The sequence below is a fragment of the Lepidochelys olivacea genome, assembly GCF_965140295.1.
Source record: "Lepidochelys olivacea isolate rLepOli2 genome assembly, chromosome: 2".
NCBI classification, from domain to species: domain Eukaryota; kingdom Metazoa; phylum Chordata; order Testudines; family Cheloniidae; genus Lepidochelys; species Lepidochelys olivacea.
In genome coordinates, this window is record NC_140412.1 from 181254715 (window position 1) to 181277056 (window position 22342).

At 40.1% G+C, this 22342-nt stretch overlaps 1 protein-coding gene across 2 annotated transcripts in view; it reads left to right on the plus strand.

The window, feature by feature from the left end:
• AOAH (acyloxyacyl hydrolase) overlaps nt 1-22342 on the plus strand; it is a 125648-nt gene that overhangs the window by 63908 nt on the left and 39398 nt on the right. For both annotated transcript variants that reach the window (XM_084620331.1, XM_084620332.1), the window contains exons 13-14: nt 11126-11217; nt 14758-14840. In XM_084620331.1, the coding sequence (XP_084476457.1) occupies nt 11126-11217; nt 14758-14840 (175 nt within the window). The remainder of the gene's footprint in view (nt 1-11125; nt 11218-14757; nt 14841-22342) is intronic.

The following is a 22342-nucleotide window of genomic DNA, read 5'->3' on the forward strand; positions in this document are numbered from 1 at the left end:
GGCATGCAAATTTCTATCAGAACTGTATGCATTTTTCATCTTTCATTTGCAAAGCCAAACTGATTTAAATTTTCTAGGTTAGCCGTTGTTTTTCCTCATTAGTAGTTTGAGAGATGATTATAGGAATGACATTGATGACAGAACTGATGATGGAACGTAACAAATTAGTGGTAATGATAATTGAGTTTATCTTGTCTAATAAATATAATGATAATAGCGATGATGACGACGACGACGACGATGACAATAACAATACAATAACAAAATGATGCATTCAAGCTACAGTTTTAGACTGTCAGCATTTCTGTTACAAATCACTGATGTTCAGACTTCAGAACTTTTCTAGAAACAATTTCTCTAGGTTGAAACTTGGCCCCATAACCTTTCATACTCTTATTTTCTGTACGAAATGCAACAAAAATTGGTTTACAGCATCTGTTTTAAGATGTGTCAGGCTTACCCAGTTTCTTGTTAGCATAGGTTTAACCCTAGCATAGTTCAGATTAATCCAATACCTTCTTCTGATTTAAAAACCTACTTGTTGGAGGATTGGATGCAGGGGTGGATTAAAGCTAGCTGAGCCTCAGAGGCACTAAAATTGTGGGGCTTCCTCAAAATTTCAGTCTTTCCTAGAGAGACGTTCCAGCCACCTCATTCCTGAAACAGACATTCCCCCCCCCCCCGTCTCTTCCCAGCCCGGATAACGCAATCCCTATCAGGCTCTTCCTCTTAGTCTTCCCAAGCCCTGAAAGATTCATTAACTTTCTTCCTACTCAAGTAGTGCAGTCCCATCCAGTCCAGCCCATCATGGACTGACTGGTTCTTGCCTTGTGCCCAGGCAAAGCAGGTCTGCTCCCACCAGAATCAAATGGATTCCCTTGTACCTTCTGTTTCATCCCTGTCAGTCTCTCCCTCTCTCTGGTGCCAGTGGCGTGCCCTTCCCCTCGTTTCTCAGACAGTTGTCAGCCAGTCTACACTCTTCCTAGCTCAGTAACATGCCTCAGTTGCCCAGGTGCGACCAGTGTCCCCACAATTCCCTGTCTCTCTGCTCATTTGCTAGTCATGACTTGAGGGACTGAAGGGAGGGGCCTGCTGCATCCATAGTGGCGTCATATGTACCTGCTAATATGGCTGCATATCCTACCTCTTCTTAGTTAGGAGGCACTCTGCCTGCTGCTTTCCCTTCCTCCCCTATTCCCTTGGGTCACAAAGTGGCCTCTGTGAATGATTTATATTAGGGAGCTGAATGCCTCCTGTTCTCATGCCCTCCGCTGGTGCTAATGTTAGTCTCCTGGGAGCAGGCAGCAGCTGGCAGCAACCCACTGTGAGGTGCACCTCGTACTGTTGTTGTCGTGCTCTAGTCTGACCCAGTATTGCTTTCTGATTTTGGCTGGGCATTGGCCTTCGCTGAGTACTGGGCTTACAACTCAATGATTCACACTTAAATCCTCCCCTGACTAGATGGGTCAGGGGGTTGATAACGGGATATAGAAGCTTTCACTTCTAAATCAGTGGTTTGAATATAGTCCAGCTGGGCTGGGATTGAATGTTGTTACTGTCTGATAGCTGTTCAGTGGCCAGTATATGAAATGAACTGATCTTCTCAATGCAGCACCTGGTAGACAAAAACCCCCAGCAGAACCCCCATTGACAGGCTCATTAGAGAGCTCCAGGACAGAATGCACATGGAGATTGTGCTGTCCTTTTATTTCTAGAAGTGGTGTCTCTCGGTCAGGTTTAAGGCGCATCAACAGGAGAGTGGTGACAAATAGAAGACTTTGTGTTTGTCCAGCTGACACCTTTCATGAGCACTATATTCATTTGCCATATTATCTTTTTAAAAGGAGAACGTATGTGATCATTGAATGGTGGAATTTGAAAGAAATTCTTGTGTAAAAATATAAAACCTCAGACGCAGACACCATGCGTAATGCGTAGGGATAGAACCTAAGACCTTCAACAGGCAAAACGTGGGAGCAGCCCCATTAGCTGGCAGTGTGAGTGTATGGGGGTGGAGGGGATGTGAGAAAACCTGGATTTGTGCAGGAAATAGCCCAACTTGTTTATCATGCACATTGTGTAAAGAGTTGTCACTTTGGATGGGCTATCACCAGCAGGAGAGTGAATTTGTGTGGGGGGGTGGAGGGTGAGAAAACCTGGATTTGTGCTGGAAATGGCCCACCTGATGATCACTTTAGATAAGCTATTACCAGCAGGACAGTGGGGTGGGAAGAGGTATTGTTTCATATTCTCTGGGTATATATAAAGTCTGCTGCAGTTTCCACGGTATGCATCCGATGAAGTGAGCTGTAGCTCACGAAAGCTCATGCTCAAATAAATTGGTTAGTCTCTAAGGTGCCACAAGTCCTCCTTTTCTTTTTGCGAATACAGACTAACACGGCTGTTACTCTGAAACCTGTCACTAGACCATGACTTCTTCATATGCTATCCCTTGTTTTTAGGCTTGTGTGTCCTTTTGTTGGTACCAGTATCCAAGCTCTCCAATCAAACTTTTAAAAGTTTGAACATGCTGATTTGTACACATAGAACTTGATTCTCTGTTGCCCTGCACCTCATGCAGTTATTTATGCCAGTGCAAAATGAGTGTAAAATTCTACCATTCTGCCTTGGTATGATTTTATACTCACTTTCCCTCATGTTGCACAGGTATAATGGCTCCATGAGACTCAGGATAACAGAATCAAATTATTTTTTACTGTGCACTACGCAAACTCTCCTACCAACCTGTGAAAATAGGACAGTTAAACATTAATGTAGAATTATATGGAGCATGGAGTGCTAAAAGTAGTTAAACATCTTTGCTCAAACAGTTGCAATAATTACATTTGATTTGATTTGTAGTTCATCATGGGAATGAACATTGTAGTCTAGTGGTCTGAGCACAGGATTGAGAGCAGTGAATCCCTGAGGGCTAATCCTGTCTCTGACACTGATTCTCTTATTCTCATCTAATTTCTGTGTCTCACTGTTTCCATCTGTAAAATGGGGGTAACAACAATTTTCCTACCTTGCAAGGGGGTTGTGAATATTAATTGTTTCTCAAGCACTTTGAAGATATATAATGCTAAATATTATTGTTAAATATACTTCATGTACATGCTTAAATACAATTCTAGTTGAATATGAATTTGTACAGGAAAATTGTTAATTTTTCTTTCATTTAAAGATACTAGTTTTTGGTTAGGCAGAGAGTGTAGATGAAAGCCAAAGAGCAACGTCTCTTATCACTTGACCACTTCGTTTGTGAAAAGATTTACTACACTGCATGTGAGTTTTTTCTGACAACATAAATGAGTGGTTAAATTGGGGTGAATTTTGGTGCATGGGAAAAGGAAAGGCTATTAGCATTATCTTGAGCCAATGCCAGTGAGTTCAAGTAGTGCACATCTTTACCTACTGGGCTTTGTTGGCCTGCTTAAAATTTAACTTAAAAGTTCTCTGCTCTTCCAATTCTAAGCCTTTCTAGAGCAGGAATTGCTAACCACAAATGTGGTTTTGGGTTGTGAACACAAAGAGAGTAGGGTAGACACATCCAAAATCATCCTTAATTGAGACTACAGCAAGAACATGAATTTAGGCCTCCAGTGGGGAAAAGATTAGTGCATTAACCTACTGCACCACTTAGCTCCCCATGTCACATAGCTACTGTTAATTTATTACAATACACTTTGCTTTGATTCCTCCAACCCTCCTGTGAATAAATACTTGGATAAGTGAGTTACTGACCAGTTTTTCCCAGCATTCATTGCCTCCCAAAATGACTCAAAGATGAAAGTTCAAAAAGGAAATGTTTTTTCTGGAGTATTTAAATCTTGTGGAGAGTAGGAAATGAATATGCTGCCTTTTCAGATTTATTAAAGGGTGAAGTTTACAGTCTACAGCAATTCCATGCACCCTTCAGTTCATCAGCACCACACTGCGGGAGACTATTAACTGCTGTTTGAAAGCGAATTAGATTAGGCAAGAATTTTCCAGGAGAGACTTTGGGAGTTTAGTAAAGAGACTCTGAGGAATGTCTTTTGTGATTTGTTATGCTGGCTGTTCCTGCTCTGCCATGCAGTGGAAGTCAGGTTGAACCAGGGGAGGATTATAGAATAAGTGATCAATCTCCTTACTTAAGAAGTCTCAGGTTATCATTTTGGATAATTTAGCAATCATCAGTATAAATGAGACCCAGACTTTCAAATGTGGGTGATTAAATTTAGTTAGATAAATCTATATTTAGGCACTTACAGAAGAGATCTGATTTTTTTATTCAGAGGTGTTGAGCATCCACAGCCTCACCAAGTTCCATGCAAACGGCGGGTTACTCCACGCCTCTGATAAATCATCCCATGGATGTCTAAATATGGATTTTAGATACCTACAATCAGGCATCCCATTTTCAAAATTTTGGCCCAGTAAAATGAAAGTTAGGACAGACACTTACACTCTCTGGCCCATATCATGCCTTTCCACAGGAAAATTCCCAGAACTGAGTGCAGGTGGCAAAAAATCTGTAGGGATTTCACTGTATTATGTGGTAGGAAGGGATAGTGGTTTGAAAACTACAAGCAGATGGGAGTATGACCTCTTCTGCTCCAGTCCTCAGATGACCAAATGTCCACAGGTGTGACGTTGTCTCATTAAGATATAATCATGCAAAGCATTATTGCTACCACTGCTATATAATTGCAGCAAATCTTACACAAAATATAATCCATGGCCAGAAAAGGTTAAGCAGCTTGCAGGCTGGATGACCTCGAGCCAACCTTTAAAGTCATGTTAGAAAGGTATGCAAATGGTAATTAGGGCCATTCATGGTTGATAGGCTAGAACTTTGAAATGCAAACCTATATTGCTAGAAATTAGAAGTGATACTAATTGTGTGCATCATAAATGCTAGCCATGTAAACCAGTGGTTCTCAAAGCTGGTCCTCCGCTTGTTCAGGGAAAGCCCCGGCGCACCAGACTGGTTTGTTTACCTGCCGCGTCTGCAGGTTCAGCCGAACGCAGCTCCCACCGGCCACGGTTCGCCGCTCCAGGCCAATGGGGGCCGCGGGAAGTGGGGCGGGCCAAGGGACGTGCTGGCCTCCCTTCCCGCAGCCCCCATTGGCTTGGAACTGCGAACCGTGGCCAGTGGGAACTGCAATCGGCCGAACCTGCGGATGCAGCAGGTAAACAAACCAGTCGAACACGCCAGGGGCTTTCCCTGAACAAGCGGCTGACCGGCTTTGAGAACCACTGATGTAAACAAACAGTTCCTGTTTGTCATTATAGCTACTAATTCAGAGATCAAAAGGGAATATTAACATTTAGATTAATCTTGCGTGAAATAATGTTATTGTCTATATGTCTTTTTAAAGTTTGTGATAAACTGCCAAATGGATAAATTGCCCTATGTTAATTTGTGTAACTAATTACTGGTGGTGTTCAGGAAACAGAAGATTACATCAAAAGCCTATTGTTTACCCAGGACTCTATGGTCAAGTGGAGGCTAGAAAATTGTGTAAAAGACAGTTGGGTCCCGATCCTGATATCTTAGATTTGCTTAAGCTTCATCAGGGGAAGCTTAAGCCACAAGATGAGATCCCAGTTAAACTGGTACAGCCTGAATATGATATTGGACAATGGGCTATAACCTAGGAACTAAATTCTAAAGGAACTCTTTGCAGCTACAAAGCTCACCATCTCTGCAATGAATCTGAACCTCAAGAATTGAACTCATGTCTGTATGTATATTAATCTTTTAACCATACTGTCTCCCTTTTCTTTCTTAATAAATTTTAGTTTAGATAGTAAGAATTGGCTGTAGCGTGTATTTGGGTAAGATCTGGAATATTCATTAACCTGGGAGGTCATGCGGTCCGATCCTTTGGGATTGGTAGAACCTCTTCTTTTATATGATGAAATAAGATTTTCAGAAATCTTCATCATATTTGACTTGGGTACCTGGATGAAGACCTGAGGCTGGCTTTCTTCAGTGAAACTGTGTTGTTGGCTTCTGGGCAACCAGTGAGGTAATAAAAAAAGCTGTTTTATGGTGGCTTGGTAAATCTAAGTCTTGGAATATCCACCAGCTTTTGGGGGGATTGTCTGCCCCATTCTTTGCAGTTCACCTTAATTGAGTAACCTCAGCTGGGCCTAGGGTGCCCAGATGTCCCAATTTTATAGGGACAGTCCTGATTTGGGGGGCTTTTTCTTATATAGGCACCTATTACGCCCCACCCCATCCTGATTTTTTACACTTGCTGTCTGGTCACCCTAGCTGGCCCCCACTGGGGTCCTGGTCACAACAGGTAAAACCTGTCTATCCTGAGACAGTCACGGAACATTAAGGCTTCCACTATTCTCTCTTGGTCCATTGACCTAAAACCCCCTTACCAAATGCCTGCTCTGAGGGATTTGAATACAAGGAGCAACAATATATAAGAATTGATGCTGAGAGTATTAGTGAGTAAGTCTTCATGTGTTTTGCAGCAGATGAGTGGCTCTGTGCCTTATCAGTAGGGCCCTACCAAATTCACGACCATGAAAAACGCATCACAGACCATGAAATCTGGTCTTCCCCCATGAAATTTGGTCTTTTGTGTGCTTTTACTCTTTACTATACAGATTTCATGGGGGAGACCAGTGTTTTTCAAACTGGGGGGCCTGACCCAAAAGGGAGTTGCAGGGGGTCACAAGGTTATTTTAGGGGGTCCTGGTATCGCTACCCTTATTTCTGCATTGCCTTCAGAGCTGGGCGGCCGGAGAGCAGCGGCTGTTGGCCAGGCACCCAGCTCTGAAGGCAGCGCCCCGCCAGCAGCAGTGCAGAAGTAAGGGTGGCAGTACCATCCCATGCCATCCTTACTTCTACATGAAGGCAGAGCCGCTACTTTCTAGCTGCCCAGCTCCGAAGGCAGCGCCACCACCAGAAACAGTTCAGAAGTAGAGGTAGCAGTACCGCAATCCCCACCTACAATAACCTTGCGACCCCCCCCACAACTCCTTTTTGAGTCAGGACCCCTACAATTACAACACCATGAAATTTCAGATTGAAATAGCTGAAATCATGAAATTTATAATTTTTTAAATCCTATGACTGTGAAATTGACCAAAATGGACTGTGAATTTGGTAGGGCCCTAATTATCAGTCCAGACACACCACCCTTAAATCACCAGAGCCTCAAACATACAGAGATCACATGGAAGATCTTTGACAGGGCAAGGAAGGTTGATACAACTCAGGTTCAGCTTCACTCCCATCAGTGGGTCTAGGGTCTAGCATATTTTGTGCTGTATTAATTCCCCCCCTCCCTCCTGCATAGAAACATTCAGCATGGGTGATCTGTCTCTTTGACATTGAAATACAAAGTTTATCACACAGAGATATATGTCTTTATAGGGGTTATCCAAAGTGGAAAAGTACTGTAGATTTTTTTATGTGGAGGGCTTTTCTGAACAACTCATGTTTAAAAAAAGACTCTCGTGTCTAGCAAAGGATATTGCCCTCCGGCTGCTCTGGCCATCTGCTTAGAATTGACTTACAAAATGTAGCACTTTCCTATTATAATGTGTCTAGGATAGGAGATTACCTCTAAATCTCATTTGAAAGGTGATTCTTTTGAAGGTAAAGGCTCTATACCGTCCTGTTCTGAAATGCTGGTGACACTTCTTCTAGGAAGTTGAATTTTAGATAAATGTTCCTGAACTCAGTAGGTTTTGATTTCATGCTGTAGCAAGAGCAAAATAAATCCTTAATCTAGCTGTGATGCAATAAATATCTGTTTACCCAAGAGCAGAGTGGTTCTGGTCTTTAAATGAAATAGTTGGTTCATATTCATGTCTCATCTCCCTTCAAGCAAGAAATATTTTCCTCACTTTTTAGATGCATAGCTCATGAAGAAAGCATAGTCTGAAAACTGTGCACTACAGGCTTGCTCCTGCACCACTGAAGTTAATGGGAATCTGGCCATTTCAATGGGAGCTGGATCAGGCGCTGTGATTGCTGAAATTCAATATTTCGGTACAGAACCATCCATGCTTTAGCTTCAATCTCATCTCCTGCAAAGTTCATGCTATTTTCTGTTAGCAAACATTTTGGTCCTCAGGATACTGTTTTATTGAGAAATTGGATTTTTATTTTGCTAATTTTAAACGTGCAGTGTTGCAAATTAGGAATGTTAAAGAAGTAAAGAAAGAGGGTCTGCAGTTTTAATAATTACTTATTTATGCTGTTAGAAAAGAAACACAGCCTGAGATTTTCAAAGCTGCCATGGGGACTTGGACACCTAGTTCCCATTAAAATGAAGGAAGCAATTCCCATTAAATTGAATGGGAACTGTGTATCCCAGACCAAATCCCTTAAGTGGCTTTGGAAATCTCAGTCATCATGTTTAGTGTGTTAAATGGTTTTATAGATGGGGGAACTTTTCATAGGCTCAGATGAGGATTAGGTGCCCAACTCCCTTTTGTAAAATATTCCCCTACAGTGAGGGGAAGGTTCTTTGGTTCAGGCTCACTTGATTTCAGCTTAGCTTCATAACTGTACACACAATTACCCATTGTTTTGACTGCCCTATATGGTAGAATTGTGACTCTTCAAGCTAGCACATGATTTCCAAACCAGGCGAGGCTATAGTCTAGTATACTCGTCTAAGACATCGCCAGAAAATGATTCCTAGGCTAGAATACTGCTTCATAACTAGACTTAGCTGGAATAACATTTGATGCTAGAATACAGTTTCAAAACTAGGTTGGAACATCCTTCTCATAATTTTCTGCTAAAGACTGGTTCCTAGGGTGCAACATCATTTCCAAACCAGGATAGTCTAGAATATGGTGTTTAAACTAGGCCATGTTGGATACCATTCTAATGTAGAACTCAGCTAGGGCCCCCTTCTAGACTGGGACATGTTTGCATGGTAGGTTAAGCTAGAATTATCTTTTTAGGTTACAACATGCTTTCTAAACGACATCCCTGTAGAGCTTGAGGGCCAGATTTTTAAAGGCATTTAGGCACCTAAAGATGCAGATAGGCCCTAGGCACTTTTGAAAATCCTGCTAGGCACCAGTCTGCATCTTCCCATGCTTAAATATCTTTAAAAGTCTGGCCTTAAGTACTTTGATGGATCAGGGTCTCTGCTAAACTGGAATACAGTTTTAGGTTGGAACATAGTTCTAAGCTAATACATGGTTTCCAAGTCAGTTTCAACATGGCTAGGTGCTGGCTATACTATATTTAACCTAAATTAGCCTGAGAACCAGTTTAAAATCATACTATAAAACTTGTTCCCTGACAACAGTTCCCAGCCCCCCAAGTGTTGGCAGGTCCTAAAGAAAGAAGTGGCTTTAGATGCTTTTGTTTTAAAATACATTTCATCATCTTTTTTAAGCCTTACATGTGTATTCTGTAATTGATAAGGGATCTTAAACATTATTTTATATTTACTGATTTTATTTTAAACATTTCACTTACTCTCTTATAATAAACATATTTTGGGCCAAAATTTCAAAAGTGACCAGCCAAATTGTGTGCTTAAACTCCTTCTCTTGTGCAGAGTATTTGTGCATCTTCAGTAAGTGCCTCTTGCACACACAAATATAGAATTGGAAGCAGACAGATTTGAAAATTGTCCCCAGTGTTTTTCTTAAGAGTGAGATGAAGGGTTATCAAGCCAGAACTGTTTTCACCTTGGTAGCTAAAGCAGATTTACTGTAAGTAGGTCAAATATGATGCGACTTGCAGTCTCCCCTTCCCCCATCCCCGCCTCTAAGAATCAAAACCTGTAAGGATTGCAGCATTTAGCTCTTCTATTGTTCATTGTTCACCTCTGGAAAGAATTATCCACATGCTGGTTGTGTATAGTTGTGGGGGTTTTTAGAAAAACACAATTGCTTAAAAAGAAAATGAAGTCAATAAATTAAATGCATTACAGCAGCATGTAGGTTTCCTTACTTTATGCTTTGACCTTCCTTTGTTTATAAACAGTTTTTCATCAACAGTTTTTCAGCATGAGCACAAAGGACTTGTGCATTTGTCTCTGAAAGTGTACCTCAGATTGCTAAAAGCTGAACATTTACTCTGTCTTCTCACAAGGATGAGATGGGGTGATTTCTCCAAGCTATTTTTCTTCCCTTTTGTGATTTTTTTAACGTTTTCACAAATCGAAATGGAAAAGAATAGAGTGCCATTTATTGAATGTACAATAGAGCTTTCATCCCCATAGTGTCTTTCATAGAAACTGTATTCTAAAACGTATTACAGAGATAAATAAGAGCAGAGGCTAGGAAAACATAAAGGCTGTATCTGTTTTCATGAAAGTTCTTACTAGCAGCTCTTCCTGCTGCTAGGAGGGTTTATACCCTGCTCCCCGCTCTCCTTCCATTCATGTGCCCTCCCCTGACTCCCTTCCCCATCCCTGGATTCTCCCCTGTAGCAGAGGGATCCCCAGTCACATCTGTCTTGCCATGGGGATGATTCCTTCCAAACTCTGTGAATAAAAAAAATAAAAATAAAAATGTCTGTGGTAAAACCTGGAGGAGATTGACTGAGGCCCAGGAAACCCAGATTCACTTTGTGAAGTTTCTAAAACGGCATGTGTTTGCACCCTACCCTTCCCACAGATCCTAGGGATCAGGGAGAAAAGAAGGCTTCAGCCCTGAGGTACATGATCCCTTAGGTAGTTATGCCTGGCATCCCATCTCCCCCATAGCATGGGCCCTTAGGAACCTTGCAGCCATTGGCTCCTTTGCCCACAGACAAAGGGTCCATGAGATGGGTGCAGAAGTTAATGCTGCAAGCCGATATCTACCATTCCAGTGGTGCTGTAAGTATTGTATAGGCTGTAGTTTGTGAAGCACTGTGGGGTCTTTCAGAATCACAGTTGATATTACAATGTATGCATTTAAAATGTTTCTACTAGTCTGAAAGCGTTTATTGGTTCTACTCTTATTCTCCATGTTAGGGATAGGAAATATCTCCGAAATAAGTAGCAACTTTTTAAGTGTAACCACTATATAAACGTACGGTATTATCCCTAATTGGCTGATGCTCCAAACTGAGAATGTTGGTTTGATTCTGTGGGTGGGATTTTATTTGGGAAAGCAAAACCATCTTAATTGCTTTTAAATTTCCTTTCAGAAATCATTTTCTGATCTCCCAGTGGCTCTTACCAATGAGCTTGACTGGCCCCATTTCTCAGGGACCACTGGATTTCTGAACTCCACAATTGGGTAAGTTCATAGAAGGACTAAGCCAAGTTTCAGCAAGCCTTGATGGGGAAAAAAGAAAAGAAAAGAAAGACAGGGGAGGAGAAACCAAGCAAAGATGATGGGAGAAAAATCCAATGTTTGAATGGAAAAATAAAAGTGCTGGCATGCTCTGCCTCTGCTCTTCCTAAAATCATGCTTGTCTCAAAGATTTTCCCCCACACTCTCTCTCCTCTCAAACATTTTCACTAATGTGTGGGCTGCCAGACCTGCCTCACCTACTCCTTCAACTTTGCTTGCCCTCTGTGCAGTCTCTAGAGATGGTCAACATAATTTATTTGGAAAAAAAAAAAGATTAAATTTTCCTTTTTTCAAAACCAGAAACTTTAACATAAAGCTCTTGGTATACTGCCCCTCCCCAAAATTTAATTCCAAAAATTTTAAATGTGGATTTGTTTGGATTTGTACTTTTTCCCCTTCCTATTTCCTTTTTTTGCCACTGAATGAATGATGTTTGCATTTTTAGCGAGTGTTTCACTTTTTCATTTTTCTTTTCCCCTTTTTCCACTCTGCAACTTTTGCAAGTCCTCACCTTTGAAAAAGTTACAGTGAAAAAGGAAAATGAAACACTAACCCTGCCACTCTGTAACTTTTACAAAGTTGGAGATGTTTGGAAAAGTAGAGAACTAAAAGAGAAAATGAAAAAGTGGGGATGTGGGGGAGAGAAGCCCTTGACCTCATTCACTTTATTGCACTGAATGGCAAAAAGTTGAGGAATGGGGGCAACAAGAGGAAGAAAGGAAGGAAAATGCAAATGTTTTAGAAAAAGTATTTCACAAAAAATTAATAAATGCAAATGAAAAATTGCTCCATTTTGATGCCAGTGAAATGGAAACAACTTCAAATCGTCAACATTTTTCCTGAAATTTTTTCCATTTTTTGACCCGCTCGAATAGGCTAAGTGGTATGGAGTGCAGAGGGGATAGCGTTATGGACACAGAGCAGCTCCACTAATGCTTCATGCCCTAGAGCAGTGGTGGGCAATCTGCGACCCATCAGGGTAATCCACGGGCGGGCCGTGAGACAGTTTGCTTACATTGACTGTCCACAGGCATGGCTGCCCGCAGCTCCCAGTGACCGCGGTTCGCCGTTCCCGGACAATGGGAGCTGACAGGTTGCAGGTTGCCCACTACTGCCCTAGAGCATTGACTCTCAACCTTTCCAGACTTCTGTACCCCCAAGTTTCACCTCACTTAAAAGCTACTTGCTTACAAAATCAGACAAAAATACAAGTGTCACAGCACACTATTACTGAAAAATGGCTTACTTTCTCATTTTTCCCATATAATTATAAAATAAATCAATTGGAATATAAATATTGTACTTACATTTCAATGTACATATATAGAGAACTATAAACAAGTCATTGTCTGTATGAAATTTTAGTTTGTACTGACTTTGCTAGTGCTTTTTATGTAGCCTGTGTAAAATTAGGTAAATATCTAGATGACCTGGAAGACCTCTGTGTATCCCCCAGGGGTACACGTATCCCTGACTGAGAACCACTGCCCTAAAGAGGCTGCTCAGGGTGCATGTAGTAAAGTGGTCATGACAGGGTTAATTATGTCTAAATTATTATGGGATGGAGTCCTGCTCCACTCCTGCACCCTCTTATTTCCGGTTTAGTCAGTATGCGGGGTTTTTTGTCACCACTTTGTTGTGGTGTAATTAAATAAATATCAAGTTCCAAGCCTGCAGTCCTGTGAGTAGAGTTATTTTTGTTGCTCTGAGTGGTCCATTTACAAAACTAGGGACTTGGAGAAAAGACGTAGCCCTAGGGGTTAGCATATATACGCTTGGATTCTGAGTGTCATGGTTTGCTCCCATGTTTTTAATTTACATATCTACTTTAAAATAATTGGGCCAATATATATCTGGAATATGTAAAAGCAGGACTGAAGCAAAGCTAGCTAAAATCCTATGTAAACAGAATTAAAAAACTGGGATATTATGCTGTTTTCTACGAAGCATTTATTATTTATATTGATTAACTAAATATTGCATTCTTTGACCAATGCATCTTCTTTGCTTTGCTTTCCACTTCATGCTGAAGGCTGTAGAGATTTAATGTGTTACTTCTATAGCCTCTTTCATGGTTAATGGTCAGCATTATCCCATTTCAAAGTAGGTAATATTTTGTTTTTTCATTCTTGGTTTCAAGACTTGTTATGGCTTTATATTTATCTGCATTGTGTTTGCCATCCTTTACCCCAAATTCCTCTACATCTGAGTTCCAACACAACTTCAACAGCCCCAGTAGGGATCAACAAGTATCAACAAGGGTTCTAGAGAGCGATCTTTTTATCAGCTTTCCTTAAAGCTGTTCTCCTTTACAGGAGATTTTTACATTTTTCTCTGCGGTACAAAGGAAACGGAAAAAATAATCAAATACAATCTGTCTTTCAAATCAGTCGGTCCAAGATTTAAAACACGAGGAAATGAATGTCCTGCCAATACTTCCTCACTCTTATTTACTGTTCCACAACTATAACAAGAAGCCAAAATCCTTGCAGTCAGTAGTATTGCTTTGGTAAATGACATCCAGCATAAAGGTTGGTGAAGCCATTATCTGAAGAATCAGTATAAACACAACTAGAAATATGGACAATTTGAAAGCTCTTGTCAGCCTAGAGAGAGCTTTTGGGGGATATCTAGATTTCCACTTAAATCATTATATTTAATAGAAAATTATTAACTGTAAAAAGAGGAGGCAGAAAAACAAAGGAATGTCAGGTTTGGATCTAAAATTGATTTCTGAATTTTCAAAACCACTGAGTCTCCCTGTTCTTCAGAGAATTAAATCTAAAGGATGCTAATGCCTTGTTTGGCAGTTTCAGGCTTGGGACCCTACTGTGCCACACAGAAAAGCTTTCCTGGTCATTTATGTCAGAGAAGAGTTTAAATGAAAATCCTCAGAAATAGCCAGTGCAATTTAAACCTGGCAAAGGCAGGTTTACCTTTTTCTCACCTACGGGCTGCTTCCTCTGGCTACTTGGTTTTCCCTTACCCTCGTTAACCTGCTGATTGCCTTATCCTGCCTTTCTAAATTGCTGTATGCATCCAGCTTGCATACAACTCTGACAAATCTTCCTCAAAATGTTAATTTGAATCTCTTCCTAGAATTTTAATTATCAACTTGTCAAAATTACCGTACTCCATTGGCTTAAATTATGCCAAAATTCCAAAATTAAACTATGAGGGATGTGCTTAATGGCATAGCAAACAAAACATGCCAAATAATGCAAAATAATGGTTCAATCCTGCAAACACTTGGTAGTCCCATTGACTTCGGTGGGACTACTATTGATAAAAAGTATTATACTTGGTAGTAAATACTAACACCAGTAGTTAGTGTATGCAGAATTGGGATCTAAAACTGTTCAGAGAACATATTGTATATTTTAATCTATTTTTAATATGTAATCTGACAGCCCTTCTCTTTAAAGCTAGCCATGGTTTCATTTGTAGCATATGAGTTGAATACCTTTTGTTAATGTGTTTCAGAGGCTGGACAGACTCTCTGTATCTACGTTTACGCAGAAGAAACCGCTGTAATCACAGAGACTTCCAGAATATTTCCAAAAATGGTACTATAACCTAATTTTTTCCACAGATGAAAGTTTGATCTTGATGTTGAATTAATGGGTACAGCTCAGGAACACCATTCAGAAAAATGCTACATAACTGCATGCATGAATTGTGGAGAAGTAGAGAACAGGATCTATTTAACACAGTGTTTTTTCTCTTCGGTTCAGTCTCTCTATTGATTCTGAATAAGAACTGATTTATGCTTGATCTCTTTCATCTCCTCTATGACTAATGAATGACTTCTGCCAGACTAATAATTGATGCATTTCACTGTAACTCTAAACTGGAATTCATTTTTCTCTGTCTAAATATTTTTTCTAAAATTAAAAAAGTTTCGTTCTTAACACTGAAGTTTGCACTGAGGTTCTGTGCCTCCAGAATTACGAACTTTAGAAATTGTTGCTGGATTGAAAGTTAAAATATTTCCTCCCCCACCTCACATGGCCATTCTACATCAGTGATAGAATTAAAAGCCATACAAAATCAAAACTGCATGTGTGATACAGAAAGCCACCATGTTATGAGTCCTGGTTACAGAATGGGTAGTGTCTGACATGGTTGGAATACCATTTGGTCCTGCAGTGGAGATCGGAATAAATCATTCCTGAATTGTGCTGTGACCTATGATTAGGTTCACAGTCATCCTGCCTTCTGAAGGGCAGGTTGGCTCATGCATCTTATTCCTGCTCTAAAAAAGAAGCAACATGCCTTCCTCCCTATCCCTGATTGTGTTGCATCCCCATCCTGGCATTCAGGTTTGTGCTAGGAGGTATTCCTGCCCCATTGTACAGGGATGTTTAGGAGATTAGATCTTCTCTATGCAATACAACTCTTTATTCCCGGAAGGCTGTTGTAGAGTACAGGTCAGACTTTTGTATAGTGTGTACATACTAGAGCTATTTAAGGTGTTCTGGTGGCCTAGGGGATTGGCACTCACAGGGTCAGAGGGCCCAGGTTCAAATCCCTTTGGTCCCCTGGGGAAATGAAAATTGTCAGGCAAGATTATCACAATAGTCCCTTCTGGTTTTATAATCTGTGCATATAACATCACCTGTCTATAGCAGCTATATGTTCAATTTCCCTCTCTTTCTCTGGCCTCTCTTCTTTTTTTTTTATACATCTTGATGAGCTCCCCATCTCTCTTTCTTTTCATTTCACATAGATATTTTGCACTCCTGTTGCAGAAACCTGCAGGGTATAAATGAGGTGAGATTGTGCCAGGGCAAATTCTCTCAAGAAAACTGAGAGAAAAATTTAGGAGGACAAAAATTACAAGCAATAGAAAAGTCCCATGATGACTTCCCTTAGTGTCTTCTCTTAATCACCCCCATGACAGAGTATTGTAAAGTATTTCCTCTTATGGTGTAATATTTTCCCCAAATAGGAAAATTTAAATGGACACTGTCAACACTGGTAAGGCTAAAAACTGATCACTGAACTGACAGTGGTCCCATCTGGGAGAACTAAACCTATCTGCCTAAAATAATGCTTCCTACTACTGGAAACATGAAAAGAAAGAAGATGCAAAGAAATTCACAATGCAGAAATCCATTTCCTCTATCATAGGACCAGTCCTGCAATGTGCTGAGCTTCCTCAGCTCCCAGTGAAGCCACTGGGAAATGAAAGCGCTTAGTATCTCCAGGACTCATGTGGCACTGTGTGGAATCAAGCCCCTAACACTTAGACAAGGGTTTTTTTTATCATATGCCTCATAGAAAGCTGTGTGTCATCTTTTCTTCATATTCCTAGTGTCACTATGAAAACAAATAAAAGAAGGGCTGCTCCAGGTAAGAGCTTTCAGAGGGCCCAGACTCAGTCGATGGGAGATCAATATTTTTACTTACTGACTTTGATGGGTTTTCCTTTAAAATTCAGACTTTGGAGATTAAAAGTGAAGCAGAGAGAGAAAAACAAAACAAAAAATCAGCCATTTAAAAACACGTCTATCAAAATTCAGCTGAGGAATTGTTGCATAAGTAAAGTTTTAGGTACTTAAAGGACAGTTTATTTTCTTGGTGGTGTTAGGGTTAGAGGAAATTTTTGAGGTTTCGTTTCCTATGTTTGTTCATTTTACAACATGCAGAAATGCTGATCACTGCAGGCTGGCAAAATCCTGTGCCCCGTCTGCATAGGTGGGGTCTTAAATGCATTGTGAGTGCTGTGGTTTTGCTGTGTGGGGGTGAAAAACTGTGAAGCATCTGCAGTGAGGCAGTCCACATCTATGTGTACAGTGGAGAAATGTTCCACAGCAGCAGCCCGGGTCACAGTGCAAAGGGAGCCAGGAAAGGCTGAGGGCATGGCCCGTAACAGCTTTCCTAAACATAATGATGTCACAGCTTCCTCTAAAGTCCACTAGCCTATAAAGCCAGAAATGGGATTTCAGTGCCATTGTAAACTGGAGAGTCCCAATTTCCCAAGGTGACCTAGTAAACATTTATATCCATGGAGAGGTCTGAGATAACAACTGTTACATCTGTGACAGCCTTAAGGGACAGAAAAACCCTTGTAAGTTATTTGTGAAGATTATTATGGCTCCATCTGAGCCCTGCATGGTTGGACTCATGGTCTCTGAAGCACTTGGCTTTACAGATGGAGAGATACAAAAATAGTCACACTAGAAACTATAAAAATGCTCCAGAATGCTCCTAAAATAGTTTATCTGTAACATATGTGGTGTATACAGAATACACGATGGTATGGTATAAAGGCTTTCTCTGCACTCATTTGGGATGATGCACATAGCTCACCAGTGGCTTTCCAACATGTTTAATATGTGAGCTAGGTTACTAATTCATAACTAATAATTTTCTCTAGCAATTTCGTTTCTTTTTTCAGTTTGCAAGTGATCTGTAAACAGTTTACAAATCTAATTTATTTGCTCCTCAAAATTATTTGTTGAATAACTTCTGGAAATAATTTTTGGAGCACAGTTTATTCACAACCAGTTCATCGTACTTATTCAGTAGATGAAGTCCTAAATTCAAGCTGTTTTAAGTGGATCGGTAGGTCACGTGGCATATTTTTGTTTCCTGGTTGGATTAGTGCAATTCTTAGGATCAGGTTTCCAGTACAGATACTCACAATTATGAATTGGAAATTTACTTTTTGTGTATGTTCTGCAATATTTGCTTGTTTTGGTGAACATTTCTGCTAGTGAATTTATTTTACTATAATATTCACAAAGATGAACATGAGAGGGACATGAACACAGTCAAAGTGGATTCCCTTAAAAATCATCGAATAGTTACAGAATTTTGTTTTGCAGTATTCACCCACCTCTCTCTGTCACACAGACATCATTGTGTGTGTATATTGGGGCTGTCAAGCAATTTAAAAAGTTAATTGCGATTAATCGCACTGTTAATAATAGAATACCATTTATTGAAATATTTTTGGATGTTTTTTACATTTTCAAATCTATTGATTTGAATTACAACACAGAATACAGTGTACAGTGCTCACTTTATATTTATTTTTTATTACAAGTATTTGCACTGTAAAAACAAAACAAAAGAAATAGTATTTTTCAATTCACCTAATACAAGCACTGTAGTGGAATCTCTTTATCATGAAAGTTTAACTTACAAATGTAGAATTATGTACAAAAAAAACTGCATTCAAAAATAAAACAGAGTAAAATTTTAGAGTCTGCAAGTTCACTCAGTCCGACTTCTTGTTCAGCCAATCGTTCAGACAAACAAGTTTGTTTACATTTGCAGGAGATAATGCTGCCCGCTTCTTGTTTACAATGCCACCTAAAATGAGAACAGGCATTCTCATGGCACTGTTGTAGCCGGCATTGCAAGATATTTACGTGCCAGATGCAATAAAGATTCATATGTCCCTTCATGCTTCACCCACCATTCCAGGGGACATGCATCCACGCTGATGATGGATTCTGCTTGATAATGATCCAAAGCAGTGCAGATTGACGCATGTTCATTTTCATTATCTGAGTCAGATGCCACCAGCAGAAGGTTGATTTTCTTTTTTGGTGGTTTGGGTTGTGTAGTTTCCACATTTGAGTGTTGCTCTTTTAAGACTTCTGAAAGCATGCTCCACACCTCGTCCCTCTCAGATTTTGGAAGGCACTTCAGATTCTTAAACCTTGGATCAAGTACTGTAGCTATCTTTAGAAATCTCACATTGGTTCTCTCTTTGCATTTTTCAAATCTGCAGTGAAAGTGTTCTTAAAATGAACATGTGCTGGGTCATCATCCGAGACTGCTATAACATGAAATATATGACGGAATGCGGGTAAAACAGAGCAGGGGATATACAATTCTCCCCCAAGGAGTTGAGTCACAAATTTAATTAATGCATTATTTTTAATGGGTGTCATCAGCATAGAAGCATGTCCTCTGGAATGGTGGCCAAAGCATGAAGGGGCATACAAATGTTTAGCCTATCTGGCATGTAAATCTCTTGCAATGCCAGCTACAAAAGTGCCATGCAAATGCCCATTTTCACTTTCTGGTGACATTGTAAATAAGAAGAGGGTAGCATTATCTCTTGTAAATGTAAAGAAACTTGTTTGTCTTAGCAACTGGCTGAAGAAGAAGTAGGACTGAGTGGACTTGTAATTTTACATTGTTTTGTTTGAGTGCAGTTATGTAACAAAAACAAACCTACATTTATTTGTAAGTTGCACTTTCATGACAAAGAGATTGCACTACAGTACTCATATGAGTTGAATTGAAAAATGAAAATATTTATAATAAAAAATAATATACACTTTGATTTCAATTACAACACAGAATACAATATATATGAAAATGTAGAAAAACATCCAAAATATTTAATACATTTCAATTGGTATTCTGTTGTTTAACAGTGCAATTAAAACTGCGATTAATCATGATTGATTTTTTTAATCGTGATTAATTTTTTGAGTTAATCACATGAGTTAACTGCGATTAATGGACAGCCCTAGTGTATTTACATGCATTTTGTAATGTATTGAGTGTAATTATGGTATAGTTGTAGTTTTTATTATCAGTAATGACTACTAAAGTCATATAACTGAAAGATTAATTGCATGACTGAGTGATTGTAGTGTAAATACAATATAGTTAATGTATCTGAGTTGTAAAAATAAATCAATCAAGTATGAAATCAAATGGGTGATAAAAAGCAGTTTAGTAATGTAATTAAACTTCCAGAATGGGCCTGATCCAAAGCCCACTTATATCAATGGAAACACTCCCACTGATTTCAGTGGATTTTGAATCAGGCCCTATATGAACAGGTAATACTTAGCAGTTAAAAACATAATCGTGGTGTAGGTTTCAGAGCAACAGCCGTGTTAGTCTGTATTCGCAAAAAGAAAAGGAGTACTTGTGGCACCTTAGAGACTAACCAATTTATTTGAGCACAAGCTTTCGTGAGCTACAGCTCACTTCGTCGGATGCATACTGTGGAAAATACAGAAGATGTTCTTATACATACAAACCATGAAAAAATGCGTGATTATCACTACAAAAGGTTTTCTCTCCCCCCACCCCACTCTCCTGTTGGTAATAGCTTATCTAAAGTGATCACTCTCCTTACAATGTGTATGATAATCAAGGTGGGCCATTTCCAGCACAAATCCAGGTTTTCTCCCCACCCCCACCACAAACCCATTCTCCTGTTGGTAATAGCTTATCTAAAGTGATCACTCTCCTTACAATGTGTATGACAATCAAGGTGGGCCATTTCCAGCACAAATTCAGGTTTTCTCCCCACCCCCACCACAAACCCATTCTCCTGTTGGTAATAGCTTATCTAAAGTGATCACTCTCCTTACAATGTGTATGATAATCAAGGTGGGCCATTTCCAGCACAAATCCAGGGTTTAACAAGAACATCTGAGGAAGGGGGAGGGGGGGAGTAGGTAGGAAAAAACAAGGGGAAATAGGTTATCTTGCATAATGACTTAGCCACTCCCAGTCTCTATTCAAGCCTAAGTTAATTGTATCCAATTTGCAAATGAATTCCAATTCAACAGTCTCTCGCTGGAGTCTGGTTTTGAAGTTTTTCTGTTGTAATATCGCAACTTTCATGTCTGTAATCGCGTGACCAGAGAGATTGAAGTGTTCTCCGACTAGTTTATGAATGTTATAATTCTTGACCTCTGATTTGTGTCCATTTATTCTTTTGCGTAGAGACTGTCCAGTTTGACCAATGTACATGGCAGAGGGGCATTGCTGGCACATGATGGCATATATCACATTGGTGGATGTGCAGGTGAACGAGCCTCTGATAACGTGGCTGATGTTATTAGACCCTGTGATGGTGTCCCCTGAATAGATATGTGGGCACAGTTGGCAATGGGTTTTATTGCAAGGATAGGTTCCTGGGTTAATGGTTCTGTTGTGTGGTATGTGGTTGCTGGTGAGTATTTGCTTCAGGTTGGGGAGCTGTCTGTAGGCAAGGACTGGCCTGTCTCCCAAGATTTGTGAGAGTGTTGGGTCATCCTTCAGGATAGGTTGTAGATCCTTAATAATGTGTTGGAGGGGTTTTAGTTGGGGGCTGAAGGTGACAGCTAGTGGCGTTCTGTTATTTTCTTTGTTAGGCCTGTCCTGTAGTAGGTGACTTCTGGGACTCTTCTGGCTGTATCAATCTGTTTCTTCACTTCCGCAGGTGGGTATTGTAGTTGTAAGAATGTTTGATAGAGATCTTGTAGGTGTTTGTCTCTGTCTGAGGAGTTGGAGCAAATGCGGTTGTATTGCAGAGCTTGGCTGTAGACAATGGATCGTGTGGTGTGGTCAGGGTGAAAGCTGGAGGCATGTAGGTAGGAATAGCGGTCAGTAGGTTTCCGGTATAGGGTGGTGTTTATGTGACCATCGTTTATTAGCACTGTAGTGTCCAGGAAGTGGATCTCTTATGTGGACTGGACCAGGCTGAGGTTGATGGTGGGATGGAAATTGTTGAAACCATGGCGGAATTCCTCAAAGGCTTCTTTTCCATGGGTCCAGATGATGAAGATGTCATCAATATAGCGCAAGTAGAGTAGGGGCGTTAGGGGACGAGAGCTGAGGAAGCGTTGTTCTAAGTCAGCCATAAAAATGTTGGCACACTGTGGGGTAGTTACACTGTATTTGCTATGTAACTACAGTGTAACAGTCACTGTATTATAAAGCATATACTATGTGTGTATACATATATATTCCAGGTAGGTCAATAACTTCAGTATCTGCATACAGAAAAGACTATTTGCTTCTGAAGACATTTCCCCTATATCCCTAATTATTGTTAAGAGTTCTGAACCTACCCTTATTTATTAATGCTGGGATTGTTTCAGTTTTTCAAATCACCATTTATCATATATTCCATCATTATTTTGTTCTATGATCTGGTGTATTGGTGTTTTTTTGCCTTTGACCTGAAAAGCTCAAGTACTGTACCTGTTAACGTATACTCTGGCCCACTGAACATTAAAGCACCAGGTATTTCACTGCAGCCTGGAATACAGTTAGAAGTTTAAAATGTTACCTTCATCTCAGCTGTCTGGGGAAT